This window comes from Netta rufina, assembly GCF_964035555.1.
Source record: "Netta rufina genome assembly, chromosome: 1".
Lineage (NCBI taxonomy): Eukaryota > Metazoa > Chordata > Aves > Anseriformes > Anatidae > Netta > Netta rufina.
Genome location: NC_140123.1, coordinates 132,141,942 through 132,156,043, shown reverse-complemented (window position 1 = coordinate 132,156,043; position 14,102 = coordinate 132,141,942). Strand labels below are relative to the sequence as shown.

Genomic DNA, 14,102 nt, shown 5'->3' with positions numbered 1-14,102 from the left:
TTGGGCACGTGGGGACAGACCGTTCCTGCGCCATTAAGACTTCCCTCTTGAAGAGCGCCCAGCCTTCCTGGACCCCTCTGCCCTTCAGAACCACCTCCCAAGGGACTCTACCAACCAGTGTCCTGAGCAGCTCAAAGTCAGCCCTTCGAAAGTCCAATACAGCGGTTTTACTGGTCCCCTTCCTGGCCTCGCCAAGAATAGTGAACTCCACCATTGCGTGGTCACTCTGCCCAAGACAGCTCCCGACGATCACGTCCTCCACCAGTCCTTCTCTGTTTGTGAAGAGAAGGTCTAGCGGGGCACCACCCCTGGTAGGTTCACTAACCAGCTGCGTCAGGAAGCTATCTTCCACGCTCTCCAGAAACCTCCTAGACTGCTTTCTCAGGGCTGTGTTGTGCTTCCAGGATATGTCAGGGAAGTTGAAGTCCCCCACGAGTACAAGAGCTGATGATTTAGCAACCTCTGTCAGCTGCCTGTAGAATTCCTCATCCGTCTCCTCATCCTGGTTCGGCGGTCTATAGCAGACCCCGACCAGGACACTAGCCTTGTTGTCCCTGCCGATCCTAACCCAAAGGGACTCGACCTTGTCATTCCCAACCTCGAGTTCTACAACCTCGAAAGACTCTCTAATATAGAGAGCCACACCACCACCCCTTCTATGCTGCCTGTCCCTTCTATAGAGCTTATAGCCAGGCATTGCAGCACTCCAGTCATGAGACTGGTCCCACCACGTCTCCGTGATGGCAACCAAGTCGTAGCCTGCCTGCCGCACGATGGCTTCCAGCTCCTCCTGTTTGTTACCCATGCTGCGTGCATTGGTGTAGATGCACTTCAGCTGGGCCATAGCCTTATCCTCCAGCCTTGCCATTGTTCCCCCTGGCACAGCCCCAACAATCCTAGCCTCAGCCCCATCCCCCTTCCTACCTAGTTTAAAGCCCTCTCAATGAGCCCTGCCAGTTCCTGGCCCAGGATCCTTTTTCCCCTAAAAGATAGGGACCCGTCTGCGGCCATCAGGCCAGGTGCTGAGTAAAGTGCCCCGTGATCAAAAAACCCAAGATTTCTGCGTTGGCACCAGTCCCGGAGCCACGTGTTTAACAGGTGAGCTTTCCGTGTCCTCTCTGAGCCCCTCCCTGCCACCATAGGGATGGACGAAAACACCACCTGCACTCCCGCTCCATCCACTAACCGACCCAGTCCCCTAAAGTCCCTTTTGATAGCCTTGAGGCTTCTCTCTTCGATGTTATCACTGCCCGCCTGGACTATCAAAAGGGGGTAATAGTCAGAGGGGCGTACCAGGTTAGGAAGCTTCCTGGCAACGTCCCTGACCCTGGCCCCAGGGAGGCAGCAGACTTCCCTACGGGTAGGGTCAGGCCGACAAATAGGGCCCTCTGTTCCCCTGAGAAGAGAGTCTCCCACAACAATCACCCTCCTGTCTTTCTTGGTGGAGGCAGTCCTGAGGCGCGGAGTCGACCTCCTCGCCCCAGGCATCCTCTTGGGAACATTTGCTACCTCTTCCTCCCTCACCGGCCTCTCAATCTCTAGGGCCTCAAACCTGTTGTGTAAGGGCACCTGGGAGGGTGGGGCCGGAAGGGGAGGGCATCGCCTGCGATGTCGAGCAGGGACTTGTTTCCATTCCTCCTCAGCTCCCAGATCCCCTCCCTCTGCCCGACAGGGACAGGGCAGGGGGTCCGCCCCCATTTGAGGAGTCTCACCTCGGCACCTCCCCTTGAGGCCCTGCAGGGAGTTACTCCAGAAGTCTATCTCCCGCTCACATTCCCTGATGGCCCTCAACCTCTCCACCTCCTCCTTGAGCTCCGCCACCATGCGGAGCAGGTCATCCACCTGCTCGCACCTCACGCACGCAGTTTCTCTGCCTCCCGCCGATGGCAGCAACAGGCTCAGACACTCCTTGCATCCGGTGACCTGAACTGCGGCATTTTTTAACGGGTAGTCGGTCTGGGTGTGTACCGACTTCCTGGAGAGCGCGCCGTGCCTGGTGGCGACCATTATCACCTAGCTACGGCTGTTGTTAACGAGGTGTTGTTTGTGTGTAGGGGGAGCGCTCCGCCCTTCCTGCGCGCCCTGCCTGCGCGAACTGCCGCGCTAACTGCCGCGCCACTCCCTTCTGACGCGCCACGCCCTGTTTGCCCGCCCTGGTCGCCGCGCTCCTGGTCGCTCGCGCTCCCTAGGGGCAGCTTTTGAACGGCTGGGGAGGGGGCGCTGCTGGCTCCGCCTTCGCCTCGTCAGCCTCCTTCACGAGGGCTGCCGGGTCCTGGCGGCTCCCTCCAGTAGGCTCGATGCCGGAAAAAAATTAGCCCTGCCTGGCCCGATCCCCCGCTCCGCTGCAGAACGCGTCTGCCCCGGAGCCGATCGCCTCGGCAAATGGCAGTGAAATGGCGGTGGGTCCCGATTTAAATAGCCCGCCGCTGACGCTGCTGGCTCCGCCTTCGCCTCGTCAGCCTCCCTCACGAGGGCTGCCGGGTCCTGGCGGCTCCCTCCAGTAGGCTCGATGCCGGAAAAAAATTAGCCCTGCCTGGCCCGATCCCCCGCTCCGCTGCAGAACGCGTCTGCCCCGGAGCCGATCGCCTCGGCAAATGGCAGTGAAATGGCGGTGGGTCCCGATTTAAATAGCCCGCCGCTGACGCTGCTGGCTCCGCCTTCGCCTCGTCAGCCTCCCTCACGAGGGCTGCCGGGTCCTGGCGGCTCCCTCCAGTAGGCTCGATGCCGGAAAAAAATTAGCCCTGCCTGGCCCGATCCCCCGCTCCGCTGCAGAACGCGTCTGCCCCGGAGCCGATCGCCTCGGCAAATGGCAGTGAAATGGCGGTGGGTCCCGATTTAAATAGCCCGCCGCTGACGCTGCTGGCTCCGCCTTCGCCTCGTCAGCCTCCCTCACGAGGGCTGCCGGGTCCTGGCGGCTCCCTCCAGTAGGCTCGATGCCGGAAAAAAATTAGCCCTGCCTGGCCCGATCCCCCGCTCCGCTGCAGAACGCGTCTGCCCCGGAGCCGATCGCCTCGGCAAATGGCAGTGAAATGGCGGTGGGTCCCGATTTAAATAGCCCGCCGCTGACGCTGCTGGCTCCGCCTTCGCCTCGTCAGCCTCCCTCACGAGGGCTGCCGGGTCCTGGCGGCTCCCTCCAGTAGGCTCGATGCCGGAAAAAAATTAGCCCTGCCTGGCCCGATCCCCCGCTCCGCTGCAGAACGCGTCTGCCCCGGAGCCGATCGCCTCGGCAAATGGCAGTGAAATGGCGGTGGGTCCCGATTTAAATAGCCCGCCGCTGACGCTGCTGGCTCCGCCTTCGCCTCGTCAGCCTCCCTCACGAGGGCTGCCGGGTCCTGGCGGCTCCCTCCAGTAGGCTCGATGCCGGAAAAAAATTAGCCCTGCCTGGCCCGATCCCCCGCTCCGCTGCAGAACGCGTCTGCCCCGGAGCCGATCGCCTCGGCAAAAACTGGGAGCTTATACCTCTTAAAATTTTCTTTCAAGTGTGATTAATCTAGATACCAACACACACTTTAACATAAAGTGGTCTACTATATTCAAATAAAGGAAAATTTCTACAGCTAAGCAATATTAATAAGTTGCATTAATACAGCAGTTTTCAAGTACAAAAATAAAAATATATGGAACAAAAACTGTATTGTTAGTGAAGACGTACACCATCTCTAAAAAAGGAAGTTTCAAAGTGAACAAATTTGAGGTGATGCCCATATTAAACTGTACTAGGGAATCTACTATAAAGAACTAATCCCTTTTCCAGGACTGTACAAATATGAAATTAAGATGTCTCAATACCTATAAAATACGTAAGCAAAGCCAAGCACTTCACTTAAAGTTTTCCAAGTCTATTAGCTTTTTTTAAAAAATCATCATCTTCAGATGCACTGGATGCAGTTTTCCCAGAAAAGAGTAGGCCTGACGAGCTTACTTCAAATTAAAATTTTGCCCCTCAGCCTTCATTGGCCACAGGCATATTTACAAGGCTTAATAAGTTGCCACAGCTCAGTTATTTTACATAGCTATACCATTACAGAACTGGAGTTGTGCTTTGTGTAGCCTCTTTACCTCCCCAGTTGTTTCTTTTGAGGAATCTGTATGGTGTAAGCCTGACAATAACAGACTAAATTTATGACTATAGAAATGCAAGTTTGACTAAATATTAAATTAAATACAAGCCTGATTAAATATGTCAATTTTATTACTTTACAGGTTGGAACAGCTTTGTAGTTTTTAATCCGCAAAACATGCTGCTACAACACCTACCATTCTGTGCCACATTACACTCTTCATTCCATTGGTGCAGCCTACTAAGCAGAAGGATCTAATTCCCTACAGATCAGATTGCTAAAGACCTACTTGAATTGCTCTTATCTGTCCATCCACATTAGCAATACACATTACCTAAGCTGATGCACGTCCAATACATAGAAGGTAGTCTTGAACAGGAAATGAGTAGACATGTAGAAATAAACACAATAACACAAGTTGGGTAACTCAAAGACATAGAGGGTGACCAACAGTTTGACTCCAAGTTCATGTGCTGAAGCACAAATCATCTGGTGGGTTTGTTTTTGGTAGTTTTATTTTGCATTTTATTTTTTCCAAATGGAAGAAAAGATGTTGGCATTTCTATAGTCCTAGGATGAGGGGCACAAGTTTTTTCAGTGTGTGAAGATAGAAAGAAAAACCTCTCTACAGCATGGTGGGGATCACAGGACTTTTACTGCTTATGATTTTAGCATTCACATGGCAGCAGCTGCTTATGCTGAAAAGCAATATCACATAAGTTACTTTCAGTTCTCACTGCTAGTTTCTCAGAGCCATCCAATGCTTCCTCATTGCTGTCTGCTTTAGAGGAATTCACCAGTTGCCTTGAGAATGCAGAACAGCAGCAGAAGCAGAGCAATGAGCAAGTAACAGCACATCAGTGGCTGCAATGGAGTTAAAAACCCGTTTGTGAATTACAAATGATAAGAGATGCCATACCACGTATCTGCAGATTTATTTATTTTTAAATGAGATGCCAATGGCATGAACACTTACTCTGCAAACTTTAGAGTTTACCTACCCCTTTATTTGCTCTGTAAAAGATAAGCTAAGTAGTAATACAAATGTTTAATTACCATTTTTGTTAATTAAAACAGATGGCCACCACTGTATTTGTGCCATTGTCTAGCATTATCTGTATGAACTCTGGCAAATTAAACAGCTTATTTGAGCTTTACAGAAAATACACCAAGAACATACAAGTTTGCAGACAGATGAGTAAATTACACAAATACCATTATGGTAACTTTGTTTCTTTCAGACAGTAAGGCCAATATAAAAAGTAACAGATTGAAGTCAGACATATCTATGAACAGAAAAAAAAAATAAGATATTAACATTTTAAGTCAAAGAAATATACACTAAGATGTGAAATTTGAGAACAGAACCACCATATGTTTCTCATATGTCACATGCCACTTAACCTCTGAGGAAAGACATCGTTACTGATAATCAGAGCACTTGGTAGTCCCCCAGGAGCAGGGCTGGGTGATGCAGTTCCCTGTAGATACAGATCTGTGTTTTCACCTGGCTTTCACAGTTGCATTTTGCAGGGGTGCACTGCCCCCTGGTGCTACGAGTCCGGAAGGGGCTGGCTATGCGTGCCGCTTCTCGTCTTCAGCTGTGACTGGGCAATATCTGCCAGGGCACTCTGTATCTTTTCCAGTAGCATATCTCCACGATAAACCACCTCTTCTAGACGGGCAGCTGCTTCGTGATTTTCTTCTTCTAATCGATACAGACTAGCAGCCTTTAAAATGGAAGGGAGACAAGTAAGGATCTTCAAATACACAAAACTGACTTTCTTACTGAGGGGAGGCAGTATGTAACGGTTAACGCCCCCTAGAAAACAAAGATTCTCCCTTTATCCCCAAATTCTATACTAGTAAATTCAGAGTAACTCATTAGAGCGTGCAGCCTGAAACACAGTGCATATCCACATGGAGTAAATTAAAAACACCAAATAGAGATGTTAGCTGCTTTCATATTGCAACACTTAGCTCTCCTGATAAGAAGTGAATATTTATCCCCTTCCCCACACAGGTACTGAAAACTATCCTTAAATCTTATGCGGACCTTATTTAGACCGTCCTATTAAATAGCATATTTCACATGAAACTAACAAAATCACATATTTTATTTCTGAACAAAAATGCTTCACTTAGACAAAGTTAGTGAAATAAAACACCTGAGCTTCAGCATTCAGGTAAAATATTTACCAAATTTAAAGCTACTCAGACTTGTTCCAACTCAATTACAGAACAGATGAAACAAAATTGGCTTCAGACACTTTTTTTAAACTACTACCCAAACCCTTAAAACCTGGTTAATGGGTCTCCTTATAATCATGCTTAAACTGGTAAGTTTTTGAACATATTCATCTCCTGCTCTGCAAGGCTCATGTACAGTGAAGGTTAATATATCACCTAAGACTTGACAGACCTTGGAAGAAAGGTCAGAGAAAGAATAGAAAAACATACAAGCTCAAAATATAGAATCCAGCTCAGTTAGTTCAGTCTCAGATGTTAGAAGATTGACTGCAGGTAAACTGCCATTTTTGAGCAAAATATGCATCAGCCTTGACACAAAAGACCTCAAGAGGGACCAGTAAATTGTGTTGGGTATTAAGGTGGCAGCCCCTTTTATCACTTAAGCCTACCTATCAGGTGTCTATCTACCTTTTTCAACTAAACCTTCATTGCATACCTTAGAGTATTCCAATCACCATCAGACAAGACAAAATAGTATTTTTAAATGTCAGAATATTTATCTTTAATAGTGCCCTAATTCAAACAACAGAAAATAAAAGTCAAAACTAGAATCAGTAAAAGATGGAATCCAGGCTAACTTCTCAAAACCAAGCAAAAAAGATCAGAAGTTCTTTTGAAACCAAGTTCTGCATGAACTAAGCGAGAAACTGTTAGAATATCAATTCTGAGGAAAGCATGCCCCTACTGGATAACTAATTCCTTTCTGGAGCACCCTGGTTTGCTTGCATTAGCTGTCACTACAATCAAACCCAACTCATTCATGAAATAAGTCTAATTTAGCTGCAGAAGAAAGAAGTCTTCAACTATTAGATACAGTCACATGAAATGAGGCTGGTGTTTACATTCCCAATTAGTATGTTCAATTGTTATTAGCAAGGTTTCCAATTTGCTTTTGGATAGTCACAGATTATCAACCCTGGTGTAAAACCTTCAGGAGATCTTAAATAGATTTCTCAAAGAAACAGAATTTTCTGTATCCTTGCTGCATTCTAAAAAGAAAATCCTTGATGTAAATTTAGAAGCTAGAGTCCAAAAAACCTGACATTTAATATGCAAGGTCTGCACACAGAACATCAAAAACAAACAAACAAACAAAAAAAACAACAAAACAAAACACAGCAGCATTCTTTGAATTGTAGGTCTGAGACATTTTTTGGAAGTGAGAAACAGCTGAATGTTGCAAAAGGGCTCAGAAACTGTTTGCAGCAGTTCCATTCCTGTAAGGCAGGGAATGGAGATTATGATACTGGCTACGCTTGCTAATAGCTGCCTTGGTTAGTAGCTGCTTTCTGTTCCCAAGCTCTTCCTAGAGCTTCTGCGGTCTAAAGAAAGGAAGAACAAGAAATAAAAACATCAAAATTGCCTGGCTGGTCCAAAAGAGTACATCCTATTACTGAAAAGTGAAGGAACTGCTTTGTGACAGAGATTGAGAACTTCAAACGTACCCTGCCAATCCTTTAACAACCAGTAACATTGTAGCAGAACGAAAGACTACAGAAATGTAGCTACAAAACGAAACGGCCCTAATGAGCAAATAGACGATGAAAGATCCAAGGAAAAAAAGCAGCCAACAATGCCAATGCACATCAGTATTGTCATATCTGTTGCATTAATATTAGAATATCTACACAACACAGGTAGCTGTACTATGCTTTAGGACTGTGATGTTATGATAAGTTAATTTTGGAAAACTTTGTAGCCAAAAAGTTTAAAATATTCTGTGCATAGCCGTATTAAGAACCAAATGTAAAGAGCAGTTTTTCCAGTGAGCCCATAAAATACTGACAGGCTACCTTCCTGAAAAATTCAGGCCAACACGAGAGTCACTTTTTATGATTGCATGTCTGAAAGTTAAAAAAGTGTTTAAAAAAGAAGGAAAGTTGCCATCAGTAATGGCCGATATTTTTAATTACAAGTACTCTTACCTGTAAAGCTGCTGTTGATTCTTCACTAGGCAGGGAATCTATTAGAACATCAATATCTTTTGCAGTTCGTGCAATCAATGCTGCAAACAGCTGGGCATATTCTTTAAAAGAATTAAATAAAGTCAGCCTACTCAACACATTATTGAAATAAGCACAACCCTGCTTTTACAACAGAAAATTCTAAAGAGTTGAAGTATACAGATGCTAAAATTTCCCCTAGAGGAAGGATGTAACAGTATCGTAAGTGATAAGAACACAACCATATTAGTGACTGCATCAGTTGACAAGGGAAAACTGACTGATGTCATCTACCTGGACTCCTGTTAGGCCTTTGACACAGTCCCACATGACATCCTCATCTCCAGATTGCAGAGAGATGGATGTGAAGGGAGGACCATTCAGTAGGAAAGGAATTGGCTTGAAGTCTGCACCCAGAGAGTGATGGTCAATGGCTCTATGTCCACATGGAGGCTGGTGATGAGTGGTGTCCCTCAGGGGTCTGTCTCGGGACCGGTACTGTTGAATATCTTTATCAATGACACAGACAGTGGGATTGGGTGCACCCTCAGCAAGTTTGCAGGCAACACCAAGCTGAGTGGTGCAGTCGATACAAGAGAAGGAAGGGAAGCCGTCCAAAGGGACCTGGAAAAGCTTGATAAGTGGGCCCATGTGAACCTCAGGAGGTTCAGCAAGGCCAAGTGCAAGGTGCTGCACCTGGGCTGGGGTAATCCCAGACATGAGGACAGAACTCATTGAGAGCAGCCCTGCGGAGAGGTTCTGGTGGACCAAAAGCTTGGCATGGGCCAGCAGTGAGTGCTTGCATAGACCAGAAGGCCAACTGCATCCTGGGCTGCATCAACACAGGCATGGTCAGCAGCAGGTCGAGGGAGGGGATTGTCCCCCTCTGCTCTGCCTTGTGAGGCCCCACTTGGAGTGCTGCAGCCAGCTGTGGGGCCCCCAGCACCATAAGCATGTAGACCTCTTAGAGCGGGTCCAAAGGAGGGCCACAAGGATGCACAGAGGGTTGGAGCACCTCATCACAGGACAGTCTGAGAGAGATAGAGCTGTTCAGCCTGAAGAGAAGGCTCCAAGGTGACCTCACTGCAGCTTTTCAGTACATAAAGGGGGCTTATAAGAAAGATGGAGAACAACTTTCAGTTTCAAACCATTCTCCCTTGTCTTGTCATTACCTGACAGAGCAAAAGGAGGGAAGACTTAGATTAGAGGTTAGGAAGAAATTCTTCACTCAGAGGGTGGTGAGGCACTGGCACAGGTTGCCCAGAGAAACTTTGGAGGCCTGGAGGTGATCAGGGCCAGGCTGGATGAAGCCCTGAGTGACCTGGTCTGGTGGGTGGCATCCCTGCTGATGGCAGGGGGGGTGGAACTGGATGATCTTTAAGGCCCCTTCCAACCTGAGCCGTTCTACAAAGATGATGGCAGTTTGACTACAATCCCAGATAGAACAAGGTAACTGGTTATACAAAGGGCTAGGCTTTATATAAGTGAGAAAATAGCTAGAACTCCATCATGGTTAGCCAGTTAAGAAATTACTAAGAACAGTACTAGTCTAGTCACTACATTAAGCACTGAAAGTAGCTAAGAACTCATTTAACCTTTCAACCCTTGCCTTGAAGTCTGTCACTAGACGTAAAGAGAACACTAGAAACTGTAAAGGTAATGATTCAAATACACAGACTACATGGTCTGTTCTAGAAGTAGTAGGACTGGCTTTTTCCTGGGCGAACGGGCAGACGAGAGGCGGTCTGCACGCGCACGATCAGTGGAGGGGGATATTGGGAACGCTGGGAAAAATTGGCAGTCGGCTGTCAGCTGTTGAAGAGAGCAGGTCGCTTGTACTGTGAAAACCTGTCAAAACGCCTCATCACGGAGAATCATGGAGCATTTACTGGAGCAGCGATACGCGATCAAATTTTGTGTAAAGCTTGGTAAAATGGGCAAAGAGACTCACGACATGATTAAGAAGGCCTACAGTGATGCTGCCATGGGTAGATTGGGTGTTTTTGAGTGGCACAAGCTGTTCCAAGAAGGTAGGGAAAGAGTGGAAGACGACGACCGCTCTGGACGCCCTTCGACCAGCAAGACCAATGAAAATGTGTCGCGAGTGAAAAATGTACTGAACTGTGATCGCAGGATGAGTATCAGAATGATTGCTGATGACTTAAGCATTCCTTAAACCCAAGTTTTTGAGATGGTGAAAGAAAACTTAGCCATGAGGAAAGTGTGCGCGAAGTTTGTGCCACAAGTGTTGTCAGAGGAGCAAAAGGCCAACTGGAAAGCAATCTGCCAGGATCTTCTTCATCATGTGAATGAGAAGCCCGACTTTTTGGACAATGTTGTGACCAGTGACGGGACGTGGGTGTTTGAATACGACCCGGAGAGTAAGCGGCAGAGCACAGAATGGCACACCCCTGCTTCCCCACGCCCCAAGAAAGCACAAATGAGCAAATCCAAGCAAAAGTCCACGCTCATTTGCTTTTTTTGATCGATATGGAGTCATCCACAAAGAGTTTGTACCACTCGGACAAACAGTTAATGCAGTTTTTTACGTGGAAGTCCTCACAAGACTGCGAAAATGCATTGCTTGTGTCCGCCCAGCCATCGTCAACAATTGGCAGCTGCACCATGACAACGCGCCGAGCCACACAGCATTCCGCGTAGTGGAGTATCTTGCCCAGCACAAGGTGGCAACGCTGCCTCAGCCCCCCTACAGCCCCGACTTGGCCCCACCAGACTTTTTTCTATTCCCGAGAATAAAATCAACGCTCAAAGGGAAGCATCACGCATTGATAGAGGTGCTTCAAGAGGCCATGATGAGGGAGCTAAACAGCATTCCGGTCCAGGTGTTCCTGGAGGTGTACAAAAACTGGAAAACTCATTGGCAGCAGTGTGTAGATGCAGAAGGGTGCTACTTTGAAAAATTCTAATCGTTTGTTCTATTCTCATGAATATTTTTTTTTAAAAAAAATGAGTCCTACTACTTTCAGAACAGACAGTAAATTATGTTAAGAATCTTGAAAGAATGCAAGGTTTCTTAGTTGTTTTTTTTTTTTTTAAAAAAAGTTAACTATTCAGCCACAGGAAAAGTTAAATTGCCACTGAGAAACAGAAGAACATAAGTTAATAATGAATCTTAATTTAGCTACCAGATCTTTGAAAGACCTACATGGATTTTTAATAAGAGACTCTATAAGTCAGAAACAAAGCTTTCCCATATGGAGTTGTATCCATTCAATTTGAATCAATTTGTTACTGCAGCTAGAATACTGAAACAGCCTTCAATTTATAATTTAAGATCTTACACATTTTTTCCTGTTGATTGCTTCCACAAATCTTTCATGAACTGAGAAAATATTCTCCAAAAGAGAAAAAACTAGAAAAGATTGACATTCTCAAAGGTACGCTTGACTTGAATAAAACAACCCAGGCAACCGAAAGCACCCTAACAAACCCACTTAAAGCTTGTCCTTTGTGTTATCACATATATACTCTTACCTGTACATCACTGCTCTCCAGACTAAGCTTTAAGGCCTGTTTGTTAAGAATTTAAATACCCAAGGACATGTAACTGGTAGTTTTGTTTCATCAGCATCATTAACTCAGTTATATGATTTTACTGAACTCACTACATTCAGGGAAATGAATAAGAAAGACAAAGCAGAGGACTGACCCTTTTAGGATCTTAACAAAGCCTCTAACTCTTAAGTCATCACATAGATGTCAGTACCTGGAAGAGCCTCAAGTACCATAAAGAAGCAAACAAATCTTTTACTTGATTTTTTTTCCAACTAATTTGTGTCAGAGAGCAAGCCACCGTACCCAGTGAAGGACTAGTCAACAACTGTCCTAGAAAGAGAATCACCATTCCCCTGGTATCCTACTAATAAAACTTTATCTAATGCATGAAACCTGCAAAATTTTCTCAGGGAAAAACAATAGGGGGTGTTGATTTAGGATGACGATAACATAATTATTTAAATACTAACTTGAAATTCTAAGATTACATAGAACTTTTAGTTTGCTTTTCAATTTTAGTAGCTTACATTAGTTTTATTTCTCTCAGGAAAAAAATAAATCAATACCCAAGCAACCTACCAACAGCAACTGAAAAAAAAAAAACCACAATTGTCAGCTGGGAGAGTCAACAAGACATTATTCCTTAATTTCATAAGCAAACAACACATACAGAAACATAAATAACTACAAGTCTATGAAATGGCGAATTTTAAACTCATGCTCAACTTCATGAAACTAACCCCTATTCTTGTTAATATATATATATATATTTTTTTTTGGAAGTAAAGGGCTGCTCACTAACAACCTCCCCCAACAGTCCTATTACAATAACTTATATAGAAAAGGCTACTGCATGTGTGCAAACAAACCACCACAAGAAACATGTTTTAATGCTTAGTTAAAACTTAAAGTGATCTTTCCTCTACCACAACCTTATCCAGCAAGTGCAGCTGATGTTGTTTCTGACTTAAATTCAGCCACCCCTCGCGTTACTACCGGCGGAACTGCCTGCCGAGCACAAGATGGTGCACAGCCAGAGACACGGGGCACTCCGCACCGGGACCCGCTCGCGGCGCGCTAGCAGAGGCAGGAGGACTCGCCTTCCGTCGGATTAGCCGGCTGGTCCTTGTTGATTGCCGTCTGGATGTTGCTGAAGGAGGCCGGCGGGCCGCACTGCTGCAGCACCCCGATGGCATTGCAGAACTGGTCTGCGAGCTGCGGGCGGTAACGAGACCGTTAGTTTGCCTCGGCACCGCGGCCACGTCCATCGCGGTTCGCCCTCCGACCCCGCGGCACGGACGGGAGCAGTGCCCGCGGCCAGCAGCGGCGATGCCCCCCTGGGCTGCCAGCGCAGCGCGCCCAACGCCGGGCCCCTCTCCCCTGCAGAAAGAAAAACGCAGAAGAGACAGGAGAGGACAGCAGCACTGCCTCACCGAGTTCACAGCGTCCTGCAGCTGCGTTAACCTGTCCGCCATGGCGCTGCTCTGCCGCCCCGCCCGGACACCGGGCCGAGCCTGCCCCCTGCAGGCCGGGAGGAGCCGCGGCCCGGGGTAGCTCGGGGCTTGGTTAAAAAGCCGAGCCGCGACACTGGCCACCGAAGCCGGGCCACAGAGCTGTTGGCACAGTGTTAGCGCAAAGCTACCGCTCGTTTCTAAGGTAATAGTGAAGCTGGCAGGTTTGTCCTGGGGCTTCTGCAAGCTGGCTGAGTGCGGTGCTGAGCCTGGAGTAAGTGGGGTTTATGGAGCCTCTCGCAGGCGCTGGAGCCACAGTGTGTCCTCTGAATGCTGAGCTGAGGACAGTGACAGAAGTCTCATTTCCAGAGGTCAGCTAGGACAGCAGCTCCAAGCAAAAAGCTAATTTTGATGGTCTTCTAGTATCACACAGACTTTGAACTGTGGGAACCCTGTTTGGCTGAACTAGATATATAACCAGCAAGGACCAGGGAGGTGATCATCCCCTTATGCTCTGCAGCTCTGGTGAGGTTGCATCTCCAGTGCTGTATTCAGCTTTGGGCCCCTCAGTACAAGAAGGACATTGAAGCCCTGAAGTATGTCCAGAGAACGGCTATAAAGCTGGTGAAGGGCCTGGAACACAAGTCCTGTGAGGAGCGGCTGAGGGAACTAGGGCAGTTGGGGTTGTCTGCAGAAGAGAAGGCTCAGGGGAGACCTTATTGCTCTCTACAGCTACCTGAAAGGAAGGTGTGGAGAGCTGGGGGTCAGCCTCTTCTCACAGATAACTAGTGATAGGACTAGAGGGAATAGCCTCAAGTTGTGCCAGGGGAGGTTCAGGTTGGAAATGGGGAGACATTTCTTCTCAGAAGGAGCAGTCAGGC

General features: G+C 47.1%; 1 protein-coding gene across 1 annotated transcript; it reads right to left on the bottom strand.

The window, feature by feature from the left end:
* Positions 1 to 4,107: 4,107 nt before the first annotated feature.
* MED21 (mediator complex subunit 21) lies at positions 4,108 to 13,264 on the bottom strand. Its single transcript, XM_084306187.1, has 4 exons — positions 13,204 to 13,264; positions 12,871 to 12,985; positions 8,237 to 8,337; positions 4,108 to 5,791 (listed from the first exon to the last, which is right to left on the bottom strand). Exons 1-4 carry the CDS (start codon positions 13,243 to 13,245, stop codon positions 5,615 to 5,617), a joined length of 435 nt encoding a protein of 144 aa, XP_084162313.1. The 5' UTR covers positions 13,246 to 13,264; the 3' UTR covers positions 4,108 to 5,614.
* Positions 13,265 to 14,102: the final 838 nt, after the last annotated feature.